Source organism: Cydia fagiglandana, chromosome 14, assembly GCF_963556715.1.
Source record: "Cydia fagiglandana chromosome 14, ilCydFagi1.1, whole genome shotgun sequence".
In the NCBI taxonomy this organism is placed as follows: domain Eukaryota; kingdom Metazoa; phylum Arthropoda; class Insecta; order Lepidoptera; family Tortricidae; genus Cydia; species Cydia fagiglandana.
The window spans coordinates 17,974,590-17,998,002 of NC_085945.1; the positions used below are offsets into that span (position 1 = coordinate 17,974,590).

The window sequence follows — 23,413 nt, forward strand, 5'->3', positions numbered from 1 at the left end:
AGTTTTAAGTTCACTTGGGATGTAATTAAAATTCAGGATTTGACTTTTTTAACGTTAACTTTAAACGTTTGTATGGAGAAGCAGATGTCTAATTGTCCACTATCGTCTTAATACAGGCTTGGAACCAATTAAGCTAACTTTACTACCAATGTTTACCAACTCTAAAACTATGGCATAATCGCGTCGTAAAACGGCACATTACAATCCGATAACGCGTCATTTATGTGTTCCAGCGTGGTGCGATGGCGGTGCGGTGATGGATGGCGCGGACGCGGGCGCGGGGGCGGGAGCGGGCGCGGACGCGGGCGCGGGCGCGGGCGCGGGCGCGGGGGCGGAGTCGGCGGCGCGCGGCGCGGCGCTTGAGCGTGCCTATGTACATGAGGTGAGTAAGGGCTCATTTAGACAATGCAAGAACTCGCATGCGAGTTTTACTACATTGCGGTTTTTGATTGGTCGGTTGAATTGGACGTAACTAACAGTCCGCAATTTAACTAAAATTGCACGCGAGTTCGCGCGCCGTCTAAATCACTTATCCATATTAGTGCAACAGTGACAGTTGCGTTTCGAACGCTACGGAGCGTAAGCGATTGGCATGTTGGCTACGCAGCCAAATCTAGCAAAACGGGACGCGCCTTTTTAATACGAAACCCTGAAACAAAGATTTTGGAGATGTCGGCTCACTCGATGTCACTTTACAATTAATTATTAACTAAAAGCACGTAAATTGCAAATAAATAAATTAAAATATTTTATTAATAAATTATAAATTTATTGATTACCGCCACCCAAAGGTTGTCTGGAAGAGATCGCTTTTTAGCGATAAGACCGCCTGTTGTTTACCTCTGTTTGTATTGCTGTTTCCTTTTGTATTGTCTTCTGTTATTGAGGTGTGCAATAAAGAATATTTGTATTGTATTGTATTGTATTGTATTGTATTGCAGGTGTATGAGCAGGCGGGCGAGGACGGCGACGATGCTCGCGCGCCCGCGCCCCGCGTGCAGGCCTTCCTCGACGACCTGGACCCTGGCAGCCTTGTCTGCGATGTCGGTCAGTATTTCACTCAACCTAATACTATGCTTTACAAATATACTCAAACACCCCAACTTGTCAGTAGAAATTCAAATTTTCTAAGAGAACAACCCTTAGCGCTTTTTTTTTAATTTAGTGCCTTGTCTAATGACTTACGTAGCTAATGCCATAACTCATAACCTTTAGGTCACCCGGTTATGGCGGCACCCAATTTCTCGAGTATCGGTTATATGCAATTTTTTAAGGGTAGGCGTCTTTTATCTAAGGACGAGCTGTATGTGGGTGCTTGCACCTTATACACAAATCCGATGGAGACATTACAAATGAAAGTATTTTAATTTATTGTAAACTACGTGTATGTGAGGTGTGCAATAAAGAGTATTGTATTGTATTGTTCCTTAGCGGTACCTATCGAAACTTAACTATAAAACTCTTCTAATTTCCTCGATATCATGAAATATTCATATACCTAACTAGAAAGTAGGTATACTCTATTCCCTTTACCAAATACCTCATTATTAAGTAAACTCTACTCAAATGCTCCCACGCTCGACCTTTGAATCCAACAAGCTTTGTTATCAGTGGGCGTAACATTACAGTACTTAATTACCCTGTTTCTAAGAAAAAAGAACAAATAGGTACAAGCCGATATCACATAGTACGGAAATCGTTTCAGTGTCTATGTGTGCACGACATGTCAGTATTGTATACAATACAGCGTATAAGCAAAAGGCATCAATGTGTGTGTAAGTTGCACAGTTATTTTAAAATAGTTAGCTTAACCATGACAACGAAGAAGAAGGAGTTGTTATGTACTAAAACAAGCACACATACATAACACAATACACCGGCATTTTCAACCACCAGATCTACAACGTAGATACATGATTGCCTTTGAGTATTTAGTAACTGGAGACGCCATGGCTGTCATGTTCTGTATAAAACAGTCTGGCGATTTTTGCGGGGGAGGGCCCGAGGGGCACGTCAGTCCATACAAAAGTTTGCACAGTTGTGCAAGGTTTTCGACAGAAAGGTAAGCTCTTAAAGGCGATTCCGGTTATTAAATGCTCCAAGCCTGTCAAATATCAAAAGTGCGACCAAAATCGAAATGTTGTAAAGTGAAATATACCACACACATACATACTTACTATACATATTATGCCAATATTGTATCTTACATCTAAAAGAACATTAATTAGTCGATCTTGTAACTGTCCGTTTCCGCTACCGCTTGTTCTTATGATGGCACCCGATTATTGTGATATTGTTTTGGTCAAGGCGCAGGGCAATACCCTTTCTTATCATGAAATCTTGGGCTAAATTTGTTATTGTTGAGCCTATAATAAGACTAAAGCTTTTTTATGTAGTTTTTTTCGTTATTTGTAAACAACTTAAACTAAAGTAAAGGCGAATTTAAAAAAGTTATGGCTATCAGACGAAACTCACACAAGTGCGTCCACTGATCGGCATTGCGGATCAATGGACGCACTTGTGTGACTTTATATACAAAGAATACTAAAATGTTGCGTGCGATGCGTCCGATGCGTGCGATGCGGCTCTGTGGACGTCTACCCTTAAAGTACCTACTATCGTTTGTTTTTCTCTATCGGTATGTCCCATAAAGGATGGCTCACGTTAGACCGGGCCGTGTCCGGGCCGGAGCTTCCGGTGCATCGTTTTCTATAGAAAGTATCACGTGATCGCCTGTCATGTCATAGAAAAGTAAGCTCCGGACGCTCTGGCCCGGACACGGCCCGGTCTAACGTGAGTCATCCTTAACGTCGATTAAAGTATTTTTCACATAACTTGGGCGGGGAAGGTGAATTTGTAATTATATTATATATGTAGGTACATCTAATAAAATGTCAGAATAATATTATGTTGAACTTCCTACACACTTCTTAAACAATCTCAGACATTTATAAGCAAATGTTAAGATATTCATAATATTAATGAAAGCATATCGCATGATATTTTGACCTTTTAAAACTTTCATTTGCGGCACCTACACACCGGCGAATATTATAAAAACAATTGGGTACTTTCCTCTACTTAAAATAAATTTTTTCACACCGTGCACGAAATAAAGCACCATTCACCAGATCATTATTAGAAAAACATAGATAGCAGTTATTTTTACACAATTTCTATTTAATAAATCGGGTGGAAGTATAAAAAGTAGGTGAGTTGACTGTGACGTCACTACACACGTTTTCATATAAATTCCATATTAGCAAATCGTTTTGACAGTTCTAAAAAAGCAGCTGATTTGACTAAGTAGTAGGAAAGTAGCCAATTATAATACTGTGTAATAATCGTCAATTATTTCTATTCTTTTAGTAATATTACAAATCAAATGTAGGTAGGCACTGCCTCTGTTTTGATACTTAATACCAGTAGAATTTTGTTAATAACCTTTACACATAGATTTATAAGGCATAGATTCCTAGTTCGTACACCCCCAGTGAAGCCATTTCAAGTGCGACGTCACGTCACACTCGTATCATCGTATTCGAACGGCCCTCGCAGTACTCAAAGTCAAATCGGTTTGTGTACACCTCCCGTTTAAAAATCAAAAACTACAGGAAAGATGGTTGTTTGTACAGTGAATGGGTGTCACAACACATCATATAATAAAAACAAACCGCCTGATATTACATTACACGCGTAAGTATCGAGATTAATGTGATATTTTTACATAATCGTAAATACAAAAATCCTAATTTTCGTCAGCCGCCATTTCTTCTAAATGTTGCCAGTGTAGTGAATATTTTTTCCTCCAAATGGGACATGACGTCTACATTCTAAAATAAATACGCTCAATTAAATTTCATTGTATAATTATAGAAAATTATAATTAAGTTAATTATTTAGGTAAGTATTCACTTTTTTCTTATTTTTATTTTGTGTCATGTTCGTTTCAGTTTTCTGACCGATCGGAATGACGCAATATGGAAACATTGGAAACGGACTAAACACAGTCGAATATGCTCTGTCCTATTTAAATTTATTCTTATTATTTTATGCACATTTGTTAAATAAATAAAAATAGTAAAAACTTATCAGCTATTTATTTAATCCTTATTTCACAAAGTACAGAAATGCAACAAATCCCAAAATAAACAAAAAGCTTTTGCTACAAAATCGATTCTACACACTTCCTAATTATTAATAACCAAGTGTGGATGTTGTTAAATATCCCCTACTTTGAGAGATGTAAATGAATACTGGCAACATATTTTGTATATATGTGTGTGTTTGCTGAGCGTAAAACACGAGCGTTCCACGCACACATCGATCGTGTTTCGGCTTCACTTTTGGCAGGTTAGCCGTATGGGGACTATCTGTCTATGCGTTATTAGTTTAAGCCTTTACAATGAAAAAATCACGAATAATGTTTTTTAAAGGCCTCCTAACCTATATATATGTCGATTCGATACTATGGGTGCTAGGCGACGAAATAAATATAAATACATACATAATAGTTATATACATAAATACATACATAAAAAACACCCATGACCCAGGGACAAATATTTGTGTTCATCACACAAATAAATGCCCTTGCCGTGCCGGGATTCGATCCCAGGACCATCGGCTTCACAGACAGCGCCGCTTGTCATATATTAGCATGCGGAGGGTTATTGAAGAAAATAATAAACCAGTCTTAAAGCAGTGCTCGTCTTTGACTAACGTTCCCGGTGCCCTTAGGGCGATTGTGCACTACAATGAATTTTACTGTCCGGCAGTCCAAGTTTTCATGGTCCATATGTCATGAAAAAAACGGATGATTGTCTTGTGCACTTGTCCGTCTTTTTACTCGCAAGTGCGGCGCAATGGCATGAAAAAAACGGATCATTGTCTTGTGCACTTGTCCGTCTTTTTACTCGCAAGTGCGGCGCAATGGCATGAAAAAAACGGATGATTGGCTTGTGCACTTGTCCGTCTTTTTACTCGCAGGTGCGGCGCAGTGGCATGAAACCCCCCCTCCCCCACGTTTTTCATAGCTGTCATCTCGGACCTGAAAAAAACTGTCCGGAATGGGGAAAAGTAAAATGTCGGACGGTAAAATTACGTCTAGTGCACAAGCTACTATATTCATTTAATGGCGTGCCAAATCGGACCGTAAAAACTCGGACTGCCGGACAGTAAAATTCATTGTAGTGCACAATCGCCCTTACTCGTCAAACATGGCGCAGTCGATAGGATCACTAGGCCAGACCAGTCGTCGTCGATATATATGTATTCGTCTAGTATCCAAAAAAAGCCTAATTGATCTTACGATGGGACTAGGTCAATTTGTGCAAAACAGTTACCTATTTATTATTATTGATTGAAGATATTTTTTTTATATTAATATTTTTTTAATAAAGATATCGTCTCACAACCACGGATCTTCCAAACATAACACACAAACACAACAAACATGACTTAAGCGTATTATGATTGTTTTAATTTTTGGATATTTTTCAATGAAATAAATGTTATCTTATGAAAATTGCGCCCTGATTGACCGTTAAGGCCTGCGCAAACCGGCGGAGCGCAGCGCAGATCACTTTAAAATTATCAATGTATTTTCTTCCCTATTTTATCTTATTACCTTCTGGTATAAATTTAAATGCTTTGAGACCGACCTCGGAGCATCACGGAGGATTGTTACTCCGCGGCATCGAGGAGCACGCTAGAGGATACCGCGGCGATAGGCGCCGGCATGCCGCGGCATCCCCCGGCATGCGCCGAGGCCTCCCGAGTGCGCCGGAGTAGCGCCGGGACGACGGGGGAGAACTCTTGGACACTAGTCACTAATCCCTTGTGATAGAGTACACATGGCGGCATGCCGCGGCATCCCCAGACCTGCGCCGAAGTGCTCCCTGGTGCGCCGGCCGCCAGCGCTTGGGTTGGCGGGCGCTTGCGGTATCGTGAGCGATTTTACCTCGCCGGCGTGCGCTGCGCGGCGTAAATTCTCCTCGGTGATCTGCGCTGCACTCCGCCGGTTTGCGCTGGCCTTTAGCGCTCACTTCGCTAGGTCGGTAAATCGTGTAGGTGTTGTGTAGGAGTGAACTGAGGTGCTCGACAATTATTATATCCCTTGGTTTATTCCACAATTAGTTGGCACGGCGACTTTGTAATCCCCAGGAGATATTTACACCCACTCCGTTATAATATTATCACGTAACTGACCTGTTTCAACATCTGAGGATAGAAATATATTTCGCTGTTCCTTATGAAAAACAGGATAATAATACTGCCCTGCTTATCGCATGTGCAGTACTTGCACGAAAAACATCGTTTAAATAAAGAACTTATTTAAAGAGAACAAGGTAAAGAATTGCATGTCTTTTCAACTGCGATTACTGCATATGTTGTTAGCACGGCAGAATATATCCTATATAATTATATCGTTTATAGGGTTTATGGTTTTGGAGTGGGCGCAAAAGCAAGAAATTGGGATGCATTAGGTACATATTTGTATACAGGGGTGCTAAGGGTGTTCTATTTTCTTTTAATAACAATTTTTAGCAACAGATACTAGTAACAGACATTGATATATGTTACGTAAATGTTCATGCTAAGTTTAATGTATTTTAAATACTTACGTCATATTAGAAAGTAAGCATAACTTGACCCGGACCCCGGTATATCCTTAAACTGCGTCCAAGAGAGGTATGAAAAATGTGAATATCATCTCGCTTTGTGTGGTAGGGCACAGCACAGCGAATGTCATTCGAGCTCGAGTAGAGCCCAACTGGGAAAGTCGGTACCTACTTTTTTTTTTTTAGTTATGAATGGGCTTACTTATGGCCACAGACATGGCTTCCTTACAGAAGACCGCAGCCAAATAACACTATACCCTACTCATAGCGTTGTGTTACTGCCGGTGAGAAATGCCTCCTCTACACGATGATCCAGCGCCTCTCCAAGGGACGCAGTCATGCGGTAGAATGAGATAGCAATATCACTTGCTCCCTCTAACGCATAAGTGCGTCCCTTGGAGTGGCCGGCGCTGGCCCATCGTGTAGAGGAGCCATAAGGTTGCCAGAGTTCAACGAGGGTGCGGGGTGTTAGGGTCGGCAAAGCGCATGTATCTCCTCTGGAGTGCAGGCGTCCATAGGCGTCGTATAAAAAAAACTCTACTGTGACCGCCCTTTAATTAGATAGTTTAACATAGATTAGGCTGGTTTTAGTGTCACGTGGATCGTCCGTGCGGATCGCTCCGCACCGGACCAATATGTATTAAGTTCAGGGAGCGTTGCAGAGTAAAGCTGACGAGTCCGCGCGGACGATCGTCCACAGCTTTCTCATACAATTTGGCGGTGCGGAGCCATCCGCACGGACAGTCCGCGTGACACTAAAACCAGCCTTAGATTAGATTAACAATTATTTATATTGTTTCCAGGTTGTGGCAACGGGAAGTACCTAAGCGTGAATCCGTCCGTGTACGCGGTGGGCGGGGACCGCTGCACCCGACTGACCGCACACGCCCGGCACCACGACAATGAGGTAAGAATAACTCTTCTTCTTCCTCGCGTTATCCCGGCATTTCGCCACGGCTCATGAGAGCGTAGGTACTAGTTTTTACGAAAACGACTGGCATCTGATATTCCAACCCAGAGGGGAAACTAGGCCATTGGGATTAGTCCGGTTTCCTCAATGAGGTAAGGATAACGATACAATTAGTATGATAATGAGGTTTTTGTTGTCCCATGGCACTCCAAGGTGCAGAGGGCCTTCACAAGCTCGCGCCACGCCTTTCTATCTTCAGCGACCCTTCTGGCCTCGCCCCAGTTCAGCCCCACCGCTTGTTGCTCACTCTAGAGTCTAGACGGATCATCCCCAAGAGTGTACAGGCCGCCCGGAGCCACGGCTTCCGAATAGTATTAGCCGGCCGTGGCTAAACTTGGCAAATTTTAAGCAAATGGCAAAAAAACCTTATCGAGAAATTAAATGAAAAGAAAACGGCTTATAATAGCGAAATTAAACCTGTCGAACGTATGTGGGTCGTTCTACCGTTTCGTGCCGATTTGGTGTCCGAGCCCACATCAAGCCTTAAAATTATAATTTTTTATATGTGGTTATTTTTAAAAGGTATGTTTATGTGGTACGGAAAATGCGCCAGTTTTGGAATTGAGCTAAATCTAATGATATAAATAAAAATTAAAAATATGCGAAAAATTCATTTCCCTCGACATAAAATGGCGTACCATTGGGTTCAAAAATTTAAAAACACTATTATTTGCAGATAAACCCTACTTTCCATTATTGTTTATAAATAAGCAAATAATCAGTATTATAATGGTACATGGTACGTATTTTTAAAGTTAAATTATCATAGAGAGAACGCACTTTTTAATTTTGTCACGCGAAAGACTTCATTTTCACTCTAAAAAATTGCCACTCATGCCAAATCTAAACGCGCCTTTATTCACGAATACCTGTGATTGCTACGTGTTTTTACTACCTTAGTCTACCGCAATACGTCAACGAAGGAGGTTTCGCGCTCTTGATTTACGAGTAATTTTGGTTCTCCTCACCGGAAAGGCACTTTGTCACGGTTACTACTCATTTCCATCCATTAACTAATTTGGTGCTATATATTGTAAAAAAAAATCACCTTGTTAATAATCTGTTAGCATTTTGGCATATCTTCATTACTTTTACTTGATGACATTCTAGCCTTAAAGACGATAAAGAAATTTAAAAAAACCGTCGAAAGTTCATTCCACTCCAATTCATTCCTCTCCATTTCTTCCAATATTTTCGGGTGAAGGAAATGAACCAGTTTGGAAGGAAATGAACAATAATTTTGTATGACAGATGTGATACCTTTTTATGTTTTTAGCCCACAGCCCAAGAGTTATATGCACACATACGCTCTCAAATCATAACTCTCATGTTTTGAAACGTATGTATGTCCCATTCTTTCGACTTCGTTAGACCGTTTGACAGAGTTTCAGGGTATAGGTTCTTTCTTACCTATACCCGACCTCCTCCCGGAATCCTGTTGGTTGTGGATATTGCATATAAATAAGCAGATAGGCGCGTAAGCATAAGTAGTCTCTTTTTTCATGGCAAATATTGTAAATATATCGGATAGATACATCATATTTCCAACATTTTATAAATGCGGAACATTTTGGACAGGTGAACCTATTGGAACTTCTAATGCCTAACTTATCTGCTAATTAACATACTGAAAACTTTTTATAGTCCTGGAATAAAGCTCAAGAGCGAGCCCTCCGAGGGCAGATATTTATTTTATGTGGAGGGTCTCACAAAGATCTGCTCCCGGGAGCCTCTTCTTGTGCTAAGTTAAAAATACGGGTTGGCCGTATCAGGGAAATTTCTTGTAACTTTGTAACCGTTTAAAGGCCAAGCTTTAGAAAAATCCAGAAAGTTCATGAAACAATGGTTCAACACCATCTAGAACTGGAGAGGAGCGTCCCATTCCCACCCCTTTCTGCGAGTTCCACAAAGAAAGAGCAGGCAGCTCGGAGCTCCGATTGTGGCGCGCCTTCCTGCAAGGCTGAAAGCCGAGCTTTCGCAGGACAGTAGACCTTAAATTGTTTCAATGCCGAAATGCAAGCGATGCCGAAAGGCGAGCTCCGCATGAGGTGTTCAAAATTTCTTTTAACTATTGGCAGCGGGCACAATCGTGCGAGGTCAAAGACTGAGCTTCAGTGGAGCTGACCTCAAACAAGAACCAATAGCCGAATGTATTAAAAAGCAAGGCCGACGGCCCGGGGGAGCTTCAGATAGGGGCACATTTCCGTACAAGGCCAAACATTGTGCAGAACTAAGTGAGGCCAAAGGCCGAGATCCGCATAAACGCTGAAAGCCCAGTCCATCTGATCACGTTGCGCTTCCATAGAAGACCTAACTTGAGAACTAAGAGAGCTTGAAATTTAACCAGTGTGATCTCGGACCCTCCTGCGGCTTAACCTTTGCATTTTTCCTCGAAAGTGCGACTTGTTGAGTCTACAACCCTATGGAGTTTGTTATTTATAATAAGTATTTTGATTATCCGGGCGTACTCGGCCCTTGGCCTCTATCCACAAAGGTTTTTGATGTTTCGTAGAGTACGCTCTTCGACCTCCAACGGCTTTAGAGCTCAACATCGTGTTTGCGGTCCGCTAGTTTGCTTTTTAATACACAACTATTTGTTCGTCTCCAAGCTCTGCTGTCCTGCAGCTTTACTTTTGCCCGCCGTTCCCCTTGAAACGGCTTATCATGGTAGTGTCCTAAATCTAATATCTGGCCCACTTCATTGTTTAAAAAAACAACATCTGCTCTTTACAAAGACGGCTAAGTCACTTTACCTACTAGAAAGTTTAAAATTATGCCGCAGTTCTCTCCCGAATAATATCAAAACTAACGACTGTTTTTTATAGCAATTTCTAGATAATTTAAGCTTTTTTAATTTCATTTATGTAAGCAGTTTTTTACATTACAAATCTCATTATTATATGTTTCTAGTTCTGACAAATAATGAGACCGAAGAGAAATACTGAAACATCGTAAAAAGTATTGTTAAAAAGTAGGTTATTATATTAAACAGGTCAACAGAGTAGATATACTTTTTAAAAGCCAAGCTATTTATGGTTCCATCGTTTAAAATATTATCACTTTGATTTTGACCAATAAAGTTAATTTATATTTAATATAATTTCATTTACTTCTATTCGTGTTTCATTACCTTCCCTTAGTTTTTCATTTCCATCTGTGCCTTCATTACTTTCCTTATTTGTTTTCCAAAAGTATACCTAGTATATAGGTGCCTTTCTTAAAACAATATACACAATACGTATACACATCCACAATATCAAAATCTACACTGTAAATTCAAAATGAAAAAAATCTCCAAAAAAGTGGCAAATTGGCACGAAACTGTAGAACGACCCATGTCTTGGTCAGCCTCACATCAGCCTGGCAGTTTTTGCAATCAACCCAATTAATAAAAAAAAATGCTTAATACTAACGTACACACATTCACAAATAGAGGACGAGTGGTGAATGGCTCAAACCCGAAACGAGTGTGCGTGCGAAATCCTTGCAATGAAATCACACTTTTCCTCGGGCAACCTGCCTACCTGCCAACTCTGTGTTAAACTGATGATATTTCCAGGTGGTGGTATGCGACAACCTCTGCCTCCCCTTCCGAGATGAGTCCTTCGACGCGGTGCTGTCCATCGCGGTGGTGCACCACTTCGCCACCGTGGAACGGCGAGCCATGGCGTTGCGGGAACTGGCCAGGGTGACGAGGATCGGAGGGAGGCTGCTGCTGACTGTGTGGGCTATGGAGCATGAGGGCCGCAATTTTCATTCCCAGGTACTTTTTTCAATAGGTTCATAATACAAAAACTATAAAAGATAAGTAGAAACCAAGAATGTCGTACGATAGCTAACTAAATTGTTTATCTTCAAAATAATACACTCATAACTTAAATAACACGAGAGATAGGAAGGTTTGAACATTTGGTGTTTCATTGATCAAGAAGTTACCCTACATAGTTTAGTTTTAGTGACGAGGGACGGCCTCGCAGAAGTTCCATATTAGCAAATCGTTTTCACAGTTCTGATTTGACTAGTAGGAAAGTAGCCAATTGTCGTTATACGTGCTAATCTAAAATATATATCTTAATTTGCAATCATTTTTGACTCTCACTGTTTTTTTTTTAATTCATAGCTATTTCTAGAATAGAATAATAATTATTTATTTTCACACACATACAACATACAAAGACGATAAAAGCAAGACAAACTAAAATACATGTTGAACTAGAATAGCAACAATTAAATTAACAATTTTTTAAAAGTCTTATATACTTATATCATGAATTCATGAAGAAACAATAGTGTGACAATAGGGATTTGCTATATTATTTACAGACTAGCTGTGACAGCGCTGGTTTTCAGTTGATTTCTATATTTCTCAAAGTGATTGATTATTTACGATTTCCATGTGCTTACATCTAAGTTTTCTGTCGGTTAAGTAAATTTTAATGATATTTCCAGGATGTTTTAATCCCATGGCATCGGCCCGCCACGCTGTGCCCGCCCACGCCGGCGCCTCGACGATTCCTCTCCGTCGACCACGACCAGTAAATATATCAGATTTAATCTTATTCAATAGAATACAACTAATAGAAGGTAGTCTGAAAGATGGTGATGTGTTTATAGATGTTGATAATTTGAAATTCTATGATATGGGATTTATCGCAAAGAAAGTACAAATATACAAAATGTTCCGATATAAGTATACGATATGATCTACCGATTGATTAAAACTTTCAAGTGATTTCTGTATTTTGCTTTCTCTCCTTATTTCTGATGCAATACAATTATGAAGTCATTCTGACGTTGAATTTGTGTCGACAGTAACGCGGAGCCGTGGAAGAGCCGCGAGGGGTCGCCGGGGTCGTCGTCGCTGTCGTCGCCGAACGAGACGTGCTACTCGTTCGTGCGGCGCGCGCTGCAGCGCCTCGCGGGGCGCCGCTCCTTCCTGCCCACCTGGCGCGCGCCCGCCCGCGCGCCCGCCGCGCGCCGCGCCGAGCCCGCCGCCGCCGACCTGCCCATCGAGCTGCGCCGCCTCGACGAGGCGCTCCCCCCGAGACTCGTCGCCCAGCAGTCGGACGCCTCCGCCACCAAGTCGCGGAGCCTGACCGACATCGCCGACGTAGAGCGGCGGGCGCTGGTCCGCTCCCGCTCGAGCCTGCCGAGCCTCGGCGTCGAGGAGCCCCCGCCCGAGGACCCTCCCCCGCCCGACCTCGAGCCGCGAAAGAAACCCCGCCTGGTGAAACAGAAGAAATCTATAAACGAGGACGACGCGGACGAAGATTTGGACAAGCCCACCGACATGAAGAGTCTAGTGGAGGAGATGCCTAATTTTAAAATCCACCCGCACAGATTGTCGTCCAAGAAGCCTGGAGTTTTTAAGCAGACCTCGCTCAATGAGGAGCTGATGTCCGTGGAGAGGCTGCGCGAGAAGGAGCATCTGAGGAGGAATATTCAGAAGCAGGCGTCGCTCAACGAGGAGTATCTGTACCGTCGCCCGGGGGCTCTCGACTCGATCCGCGACTCCATATTTTCCACGTCGGCGAACACTGCCAAAAAGTTCCAGTCGCTGAAAAACGGCCTCACTAGTAAATTCAAAACGTCCACAACGAATATAGATAAAGTGACCGTGTTCGTGCGCATGCTGCAGGGTTGGAAGAATCACGGACCGGTGCCCGAAGTTCCTACGCCAAACGACAATACTACTGGAAGCGAGAGGAGTTATCCGGAGAGGCGGCATTCGAAGGAGGACGGCTCGGATTCGTCGAAGGATAGCAGCTTACAGAGTGACACTAGTGTTGACTCGGAGGACAGTTTTGCGTCAGTAATATATGTGCCCAAAGCTGACGGTTCGGGTGATCCGCTATCGCCTACGCCTCTCTCACCCGGACCGACCTCGCCCAGATTAAAGGTGTCTTCTGTACCGACCTCGCCTAGAATGAAAAGTTCACCAGGCCTACCGTCTCCGCGGATAAAACAAGCTTTCCCCTTAATACGACCACCGGCCTCCCCCAGCGCTGTCCAAGCGCCTGTCAATAAAATACTAGTCGCCCAATATAGTCTTAAAAATTATACTACATCGAGTGCAGTGTGCGCCGCTCCTCTAAAACCACAATCAAAAAGCCAGCCTAATTCACCACCAAAATCGGAGTCAGATGAGAAACTTGCCAATATCAAGCCGATAGTAGCATTACCAGAACCACGGCCAATTATAAATAAAATACCCGCTCCAATAGAAATATACCAAGAAATTGACCCAATACCGCCTATAAAAGAGGAGGAAGAAACCACGCCTTCAGATGTGACTAAAGAATTATTAGCTGAAATTAGTAGAGACATTGAAGAGATCCACAAACTAACAGCGGAAAGTAATCAAATAAAACCTCGTGTTCTTCAGGATGTAAAACCATATCCGAAGATAACTTTACAGACGGTTGCAGAACTGCCCGAAATTCCACAATTTAAACCTAAAGAGCCTCGGAGATCTCCGACTAATGACAATTTAGATTCAAGGGCGGCAGATCGTAAGCGAAAAGAGAGAATAAGGCAAATTAAAGAGATGCTCAATAAAGGAATTCCTGCAGCGAATGTCAGTAGGAAACCACCGTTTCCAATAGTTCGATGCAACAGGAAAGCGGAGGCGATAGCCAAGAGTCACCCAAAGCTAATGTCTCTGGAATTGTTCAACCCGGCCACTGACGATGTAGACAGCGATTCGAGTGGTGTGTCGTCTCCAGACTCTGTCGACAGCGTTATAAGTGTTGTCCCGGAAGAATTACGAAAGACTGCAATGGAAAAAGGTAAGATTTAAAAATTCATTGTATAATTGAAACTACATATATATATATTATCACAGCCGTTATTGTATTTATGTTCTGGCGACTGTTTAACTTTTGATAACTTTTCATATGAAACTATCAAACAGACAAGTCACCGTTCGGACTAAACTTTAATCCTAATTTACCAATATAAATAGGTCCACTAGTCCTTTTTCCATTTATTTTGATTTGTGTAACGATCATGTTTATTTATCATCAAGGTTTCACTATTAAACTTCATCCCTCTTTGTTGCAGACCTTCCAAACCCATCAATAGTGGAGCCTATTAATGAGAAAGAAGACGACAAGCCCGAAAAATCTCCTTCGATATCTCCTTCACCGCAAAACCTTTTAGAAGCGGTGGCTGAAGTCGCTGCTACTTTAGACGAAACCTGCGAAACTGTTATAAAATCCAGTCCAAGATCGAAGCGAAAGCATTTAGAAAAACTTGAAAGCGCTGAAGCGATGGCCATTGTACAAGGGGCTTCAAGTAGTAGCAGTAGTAGCAATTGGAGTCTTAACAAACTCTCTCCTGGCGACTTGAGGATTTTGGACGACAAGTCCAGGTCACATACCAGCTCAAGTGGTGGAAGCTCTTCAAGCCTGGAGCGACTCTCACCAGGCCGGAGGTCAAAAGAGCGCTCTCCGAAACTCGGCAGCACAAGCAACTCTACGTGGAGTCTAAATCGACTGTCCCCCAATAGACCCGAAGGTCGCTCCCTAGACGAAAACCTCAGCAAGAGCCACAGGAGCCCAACCAGAATACCTTACGATTCTGTTTCAATGTCAAGCACCGACTCTGAGAAATCCATCTCAAAATCCGAGAGCTTCAATAGGATACAGAATGAACCTCTTATTACGTGCAAATCAGACATGCTGGCTAAAGAAGAAGATTGGATGGCTGATCAGCACGAGCGCGGTCATCATTTAACGGAATTCGCTGAGAAACTTAGCGAAAAATTGCTTCAGGAAATAGACCAATACTCTAAGCGGATTAACGAGGAAGACTTCGACTTGCCAAGTAGTAGTAGTAGTGAGAAAAGTATTTCCCTTAGACTTAAACGGGAAGAGGAAGACAGAAATACACAAAAGATTCTCGACGAGCTCTCTGATAGCTTACAACACCTAGACGATCCATACATTAGTAAAATAGGCACTGACATGCATGGTTTGAATAAACTGAGCGCCGAAATTCAAGAGCGGCAAAAATTCATAGCATCCTTAAACGACTCGCAAGAGACGGATATAAATAAACTTTTCCCAAAATGCGGAACTAAGCTAAAAAGCAAAAAGAGGTCGAAAGACGTGGACCCTATTATAAACAAATATAGGGAACTTAAAAAGAGCATGAAAGTAACCAGCGAAGAAGACATTTATCTAAATAACTGTGCCAACATCCAATATAACGTGACAAAATCTACAGATGATAAATTACCTGATATGGACACTAAAAATCCAGACGATGACAGCGCGATTTGCTCGAGCAACGGTAACCCTGAGATCACAATTGATTCTGGAGCTTATGACACCAGCCAGTCGCTCGAAACTGGGTACTCGCTTGAGTCAGAAATAAGTGTAGACTCACTATGTACCAGTACTGACAAAAGGTCGTCACTTAAAGTTGGACAGTCGACTGACTCGAGCGATCTTGACAAGATGGAGATAAGCCCAGAGTCAATCACGTCGCGGTCAAGTGCCAGCACAGCGCCACTAAAGTCTGGATTTTCGATTGAGTCCAGCGACACGTATGCAGGAAGCGATTGGAGTCGACGAGATAAAACTGGAAGCACCGCTTCGCTGGGCTGCGCGAGTTTAGCTTCTTTGCCTTCATGCAGCGAGTGTTCCAAGGATAGAAAGCTGTTGGAAACGCGGTCATCTTCAGAAGACACAGCCCCGGCAGCGACATCAGCTAGAGCTATGCCTCACGCTCCGCTCTTGCCTTCTCTGAGTGACGGTTCAGATAGCTTACCGTCCGAAGGCGGGGCAGTAACCTACCACAGATACTATCACGTTTTTAAAAGAGGCGAGCTAGACCAACTGATCGAGCAATACGTTGAGAGTCTCCACGTCGTCTCGTCCTTCTACGACCAAGCCAGCTGGTGTGTGATTGCGGAAAAAGTTCAAGTGTGGACTATTTAATTTCCTTATTACAAAACTTTAATAGTGACTAACACTATTCAAGTGACCTTAACGAACTCAAGTGAGTGTTAAACATTGACCCGGGTGTTAAACCGATTGCCAAAAGCGAAGCTTTTGTTTTTAATATACTTACCTATTCTTAGTCGCTCTATACCGGTTTACTAGTTGTTATCTATACTGTGTCTACTCGCCCGGGCTACGTTGAGTCTTAGTGCTTTAGACCGGCATACCGGACCGCGACCTTGGTACGGGCCGAAGCTTGTCCGATCCAGTGGAAGGTTGTTCGCCGTACGTCCGTAAAAAAAGGAAGACAGCTATTAGTAAAAAGCTGACTGGACCAAGGTCACGGTCCAGTACGCCCGTCTATTAGCACTATTAAACGGCGGGCGTTAAGGGAATTAAAAAGAATCCTAGTTTTGCCAGACTTTGAAAATAGGGTCTATATTTTGAGGAACGATTGGATTTTTTTTATTTCCTATTTAGTATTCTGCGCGAGCTCGCAACTCGCATAAAATGAAATCTAAGAGCTTTAAATAGTGAAAAAAATTAATATAATATATTATATACTTCAGTGGCTCAATAATATAAGCTGCGAAAGCTTATCTACTGTAACCGAGTCCTTGGGTTTGCGGCGTCGTCATAATTTATCGAAATAGTCACAGTTTCTAGTCATTATTATTACGACAATAAGATTAATAGCAACGAGAAGCAGCCATCATCGTAGTTCAGGACGGCGTCACAAACCTTCTAGCTTTAGTCATGGGCTGATTTAGACGGCGCGCGAACTCGCATGCGATTTTAGTTACATTGCGGACTGTTAGTTACGTCCAAATCAACCGACCGATCAAATCCCGCAATGTAATGTTAATGCGAGTTTTCGCATCGTCTTTGGTCCTGTGAATACTTCGATTTATTTGTTATAAAACTGAGCTGGCCTCTCGTAGTGGGTAGGGTTGACTGTACGGGTCCACTCGTCCCGTATTGCTGATCTGATCTATATATAATTCTTATACTACATACGGACCATTTAGTGAGGTTATAGACTTTAGTCATCGTAGTGAACCCTTGCCTATTTTAATATCGACGAGAGTACAAATACACGCGTCATACTCAGTGTACAGTTTGGGGTAATTTTTTCACCTTATCGAAATAAAATGAGGTGAAAAAATATACATATCTTGAACTTCGACTGTACTACATAACATAACCTTTAATTTTGTTTACAGTTTGACTGCATATCATACCCGTTTCTACATACTGATGACTGAATAATTAAAAAATACCGTATTTATAAAAGTTGGCAACTAGATTTTTGAGAGGTCTGAACCGATATTGTATCAAGTATTAGAGCAAAACCAGAGTCGGACCAAGCTTTCGCTCTGATAGAGGGTAACTAGATGTTTGCAAACCTTCTAACTAAACAAATTGAGCTAAAAACTCTGGATCATTCGAGTCAGAATTATTATCCGACGATGATTTACCATTATTTAAGTCAATGTCAGTTTGTAGAAATGGGATGAATAGCGAAGAATTTAATTTTTGAAACTGCGGCGGATTGGCACTAGTCCGTGGTGTGACAACATCATTATAGTCCTAAACATTTAGACTAGGTTTAGTCAAAATTTGTCGTAGCCGTTTCTAATAGAAACTGTAATAATTTGCTATCAGTCAACTTGGATACGAATTTTTTTCACAAAAATTCTATTGAATAAGTGAATAACGAATTTTAAAGTTAATTTTTTATGACATACTTATTAGTTGATAAAGAATAATTTTAATTAGTGTGTAAAATTTAAATGCCGCATTCAAATATAAATAGCATTCATGGTAATTCTTGTAAATGGCAACACTATAGGCAAGAAGTTGGCAACATTGGCCGCGCTATATATTTAGTGATGGCAAGTATTTGGTATGTAAATAATCGCTATAAGTATATAAAGGCTATTAGAAAATAATTATCAAAAAAAATCAGTGAGATTAAAATTTAATATTAGATTAGTCACGTGCTTTTTTCATGTTGTTCTAAATTAAAGAATCTCAAAATGTTTTTAGAAGAACATGAATTTAGCATACGTAGGTCTCATACTTCGTCACTAGGATTGTACGCAAGTAGATACTACTGGAAAGTAGTAGATAGGTAATATAACATGCACAACCGTTGATTAAGGTTAATTTAATATATGTACATGCATAAGTCTTCATTGTAAGTCAGTGCCACCGCTACAACGATCTTGGCAAATACAATCAAGGATTCTTATAAATTATCAAAAAATATCGATAAAAGTGGAAAAGTTGAATGGGTTAATAAGAGCAATGGGTCGCGAGATCAAATCCTGGCTGACACTATGAGTTTTTCGGAACTAATTATGTACCCCGTATTGTGCTAGCGTGGGGACTACAGCCCAAGCCCTCTCGCACATGAGAGGAGGCCTGTGCCCAGCAGTGGGTGTGCGTGTGTTTTTTTTTTAATTTTATTTATCAGATTTAAGTATGGGGATTTTTATCTAATTTTACCGAGGTCTTGGGGCTACGAATAAAATTCGCCCCGGTCTGATAAAGAAGACAATACATCGTGTAACTTCGTACCGCCGGCGACACGAGCACGTTCGATGAAAAAATCTATAGCGGTTAAAAGGTTAATAATGTTGACTGGGTTTGCTGTGGTTTGTTAATCCACAGAATCTCAAGTAACTACCTACTCTTAAGGGCCCATTTAAAATTTCCACCCTATATAGTATGTCGCGTCTTCACTAATCTCTATCACATTCAATTGTAAATACTATCCGGATCGAAGGACCAAAACTAAATCATACGCAGGCACTTAATTGTATTTGCCAATTTTATAATTACTCTACAGTATTCTCTAAATAAAACATTTCATATCGGATAATCAATTAATATTTGACAAAATTATCTTACTATAAGTAAATAAATTTACTTTCGAATTAGCCTTGGCGGCGTTAAATTTATTTAATTGGAAGTTGTGAAGTTTTTAAACCATATCAATGCTTTGGTATAGAGAAATTTATAATTTTCCTATTTTTGTAATTTGTATTTGTAAGCGTAATTTAATTTTAGTGTATTAAATTTGGTTTATTGCGGGCGTTACACGGAAATAGGGTCATATACAGGTACATGCCTAATGTATTGCGAAAAAAAATGTTTAATTCACGTAATTAGAATCAATTTTACACGTTCGAGTTTCACAGAAGATTTATACTAGTATAAACGTAAGGAACAGTGAATAAGTTCTAACAGATTAACCTAAAGTATCTACCTAAAGTTCTGAATTCCAAGCAGTCTTACGGCGTAAACTGACACCATTCAGTCTTAGAGCATTTAATAACTGGAGTCGCCTTTAAGGGCTTACCCTTCTGCCGAAAAACTTGCACAATTATGCAAACTTTTGTATGGACTGACATGGCTATTTGTACGTTACGTACAAATCATGTAGAAATGGCAATACATTTGACGTCCCCTCCCCCGCAAAAATCGGCAGACTGTTTCGTACAGAAAATGACAGCCATGACGTCTCCAATTACTAAATGCTAAGCTTTCAGTACACAATAGTCCCCCCAGAAAAACTAAGTATATCTGTGTACCTGTGTATGACCCACAATTTTGCTATTTGAATATTAATGTAACATACAAAATTGTCCATCGTGACCAAATGGAAACCCTTGAAAACCCCGCCATTTCATACCCTAAAACTGTGTAATGCTTTTAGAGAAAAGGGTCTTAATGCAGCAGGCGATATTAACACAATCGATCGATGGTAGAATCAGACCAAGTTAAATTTGCACTGACGCGGATATTTCAATGATCAGACATAAATTTTATATTTTCAGTACAGCGGACTAGTGTTAAGAGCCCTTCAATGTGCACACTAGCGCCACTGCTAAATAATCGTGATTATTTAAATATAACGACAGGTATTTAAAAATGGGGGCCGCTACGGACTGTATTGTGTATTTAAGTACCATTTGAATACATCAAACTAGTTTTTATGTTGCTGGATTCGTCGATCTAGGAACTCAAAACAAAAACGGCCGTTTTTACTTTGGACGCATAGATTGACAAATCCAGCAACATAAAAACTAGTTTGATGTATTCAAAAGGTACTTAAATACACAATACAGTCCGTAGCGGCCTCCTTTTTTAAATATCTTTCGTGAAATTTAAATAATCACGATAATTTAGTAGTGGCGCTAGTGTGCACGTTGAAGGGCTCTTAACGGAATTGGTGTAAACAATTTGAACCATAATGATTAATTACCGTTAATTACGTTAATGTTAACCTTAATTTACCATTTCTGTTGGAATTATCTATATACTCGTAGATACCAATTCCGTTAACACCACTCCGCTGCACCAAAAATGCAATAAAATTTTCGAATTGTCTGTGAATGACAAAGCATGAAAACATAAACTTGTATTCTATGAAAATATGACGTTTCTCCTGGCCCTTCCACACGTTGTCATGTTAAGGTCGATGCAGAGTTAGCTAAGATGGACTCTAATAATTCCAATTCTAAGGGCCTGCTGCGAAAACCGAAAGTCAAAAATTCGTTCTCTGCCTCTCTATCGCTCTTTCATATTCGAGTTATGTAGAGGCAGATAGCGAAAATTCGATTTTCGATTATTGCGATAGGCCCTCTAATATAATCGAGCCTAAAAACATTTCAGGGCCACTTGCACCATCCCATTAACCCGAGGTTAAGGCGGTTAAACCGTTAACCCAGTGTCCAATTGTACTGGTAACCATGGTAACTCCAGGTTTAACCGGTTAATCCCGGGTTAGTGGGATGATGCCAGTGGGTCTTAAGGGTTAAAGTGTTAAGATTCCTTTTCCTAAAGGCTTAGAGGATATAACCAATGGAGACGCCATGTCTATAATTTTCGGTACAAAATAGTCTGCCGTTTTTTGCGGGGGAGGGGCACATCAAACGTATACGTAACGTCAACATAGCCATGTCAGATAAACGTCAGTCCATACATGTGGTTGACATGTCGTTGACCATTGGCCGCCTTTTTCGACAGAGGGGAACGCCTGTTAATGACCACTCCGTTGGTTATTTCTCTAAGCCTAAAGGTATACAAATATTAATAAAGTATTACTACTTTTCGGCTTTTTAAAACTAATTGTACATATTTATCCATTTCGTATTACTGAAAGGGTTATTGTTGGCTTAAACTGTGATATATAACTAAATAGATGAGACACAGGATCGCGTTTGTTAACCACCAAACTTTTCTGCTGAGCTTATTGATTTCATTGGCTCTTACGGCGGATATAGTCGTTCGATTTGTAGCTGGCCCCGACCTAATCCTTAGTCTATTGTTAAGTAAAACCGCACGTGCTACTTACCTGCAACAAAGGGTCGTATAATTCTAATGGCACCTGAGCGCGGGCTAGTCCAACGCTCAGGCCCACTTGCACCATCTCACTAACCCGGGGTTAAGCGGTTAAACCGTTAACCTAGTGTCAAATTGTAGGTGCGCTCTCCGATAACGCGCCCCTGTTACGCATCTCGATGACACATTATGGCTCCTCTACACGATGGCCTAGCGCCGGCCACTCAAGGGACGCAGCCATCCGGTAGAATGAGACAGCAATATCACTTGCTCCCTCTAACGCATAAATGCGTCCCTTGGAGTGGCCAGCGCCGGGCCATCTTGTAGAGGTCTATTAGACTCGTTCTGTAGCGTTTATGTTTAATAAAGTAAGGATGCTATAAGGTGCCATTTCCCATCTCTATCTGACGCGAATAGTTTTATTGTTGTTCCGCTCGCACAATGGCATTGACCGCCGGCATCACGGGACAGCAATATAATTACGCACGTGCAATAGAGATAGGAAATGGCGGGTCACTGTACGACATTCTTCGTGCTTATCGTCCTTACTTTACCCAAAGTAAGGTTGGCAATATTTTAATTATCGTGTCATATTTATTAAGACAATATTAAATTGTGAAATTGTAACATTGCTTCATCACGGGACTGTGTGATATTAATTTACGACCGTATGATATTCCGTAGGTAATTATTATTGCTATTTTTTATAATTGGCAACATTTAGTAAAAATAATGAATACCATAAACAACGCATGTTTAGATAAGAGTTACGTATAGAATAACTTTGATGTTTGTGTTGTTCCCTTGGTTCTTTGCACCCGAAACGTATCAATGATAATATTCAATGATAATGGATAATAGTTTTACTTCATATCACTGACTTGTGGTTTGGCCACGATTATCAAAAACCAAACTTTTTTAAACTACATCGGTGGCAATAATGGCTTACCATTATGTGACTGTACCCGTAGCCTATACGCCTGCAACTCTGGTGGTGTAACGCTGCGTGTTACGGAAGCGAACAAGTCGCGAACACGAGGCGGCGCGGCGCGGCGCGGCGGGCCCGGATCTATATCTGAATCCTATCTTTGCATTCCCTAATATTGATTGTCATAATGATCAGTTGTCCTAACACTAAAAACCCTAATTTTGGTTTCCCTAATTATTGATTAATTATCCTAATGTTATTAAACATATTTTCTTTTTTGCGAGGGTCGCAGTTCTAACCCTAACCTAACCTACTTTTGTGGCAGCAAGTTCTAAAACCTAACCATTTTTCAGAAACTTACATTATGGAAAATAATCGTTATGACAATTGATCGTTAGGGCATGTGCCCATTAGGACAAACCAGTTAGGGCAAGTGACTTTAGGACAAACGTTGTTAGGGATTTAGAATGACACCCGGCGGGCCCAAGGCGTTCGCGTTCGCAACGAGATTCTATAGGTATCAAAGGACTGATTCACTCCGCGCCGTATCGCTTCGCTTCGCGTTCGCGAGTTGTTCGCCTACGTAGTACGC

At 41.2% G+C, this 23,413-nt stretch overlaps 1 protein-coding gene across 1 annotated transcript; it reads left to right on the forward strand.

The window, feature by feature from the left end:
• Positions 1 to 337: 337 nt before the first annotated feature.
• On the forward strand, positions 338 to 22,907 carry LOC134670872 (protein piccolo; the record flags this gene model as incomplete). Its single annotated transcript, XM_063528687.1, has 7 exons — positions 338 to 382; positions 942 to 1,047; positions 7,427 to 7,530; positions 11,153 to 11,356; positions 12,043 to 12,128; positions 12,406 to 14,381; positions 14,656 to 22,907. Coding segments are annotated over 7 exons (4,404 nt in total), but the record flags the coding sequence as incomplete, so codon positions are not given.
• Between the last annotated feature and the right edge of the window lie 506 nt (positions 22,908 to 23,413).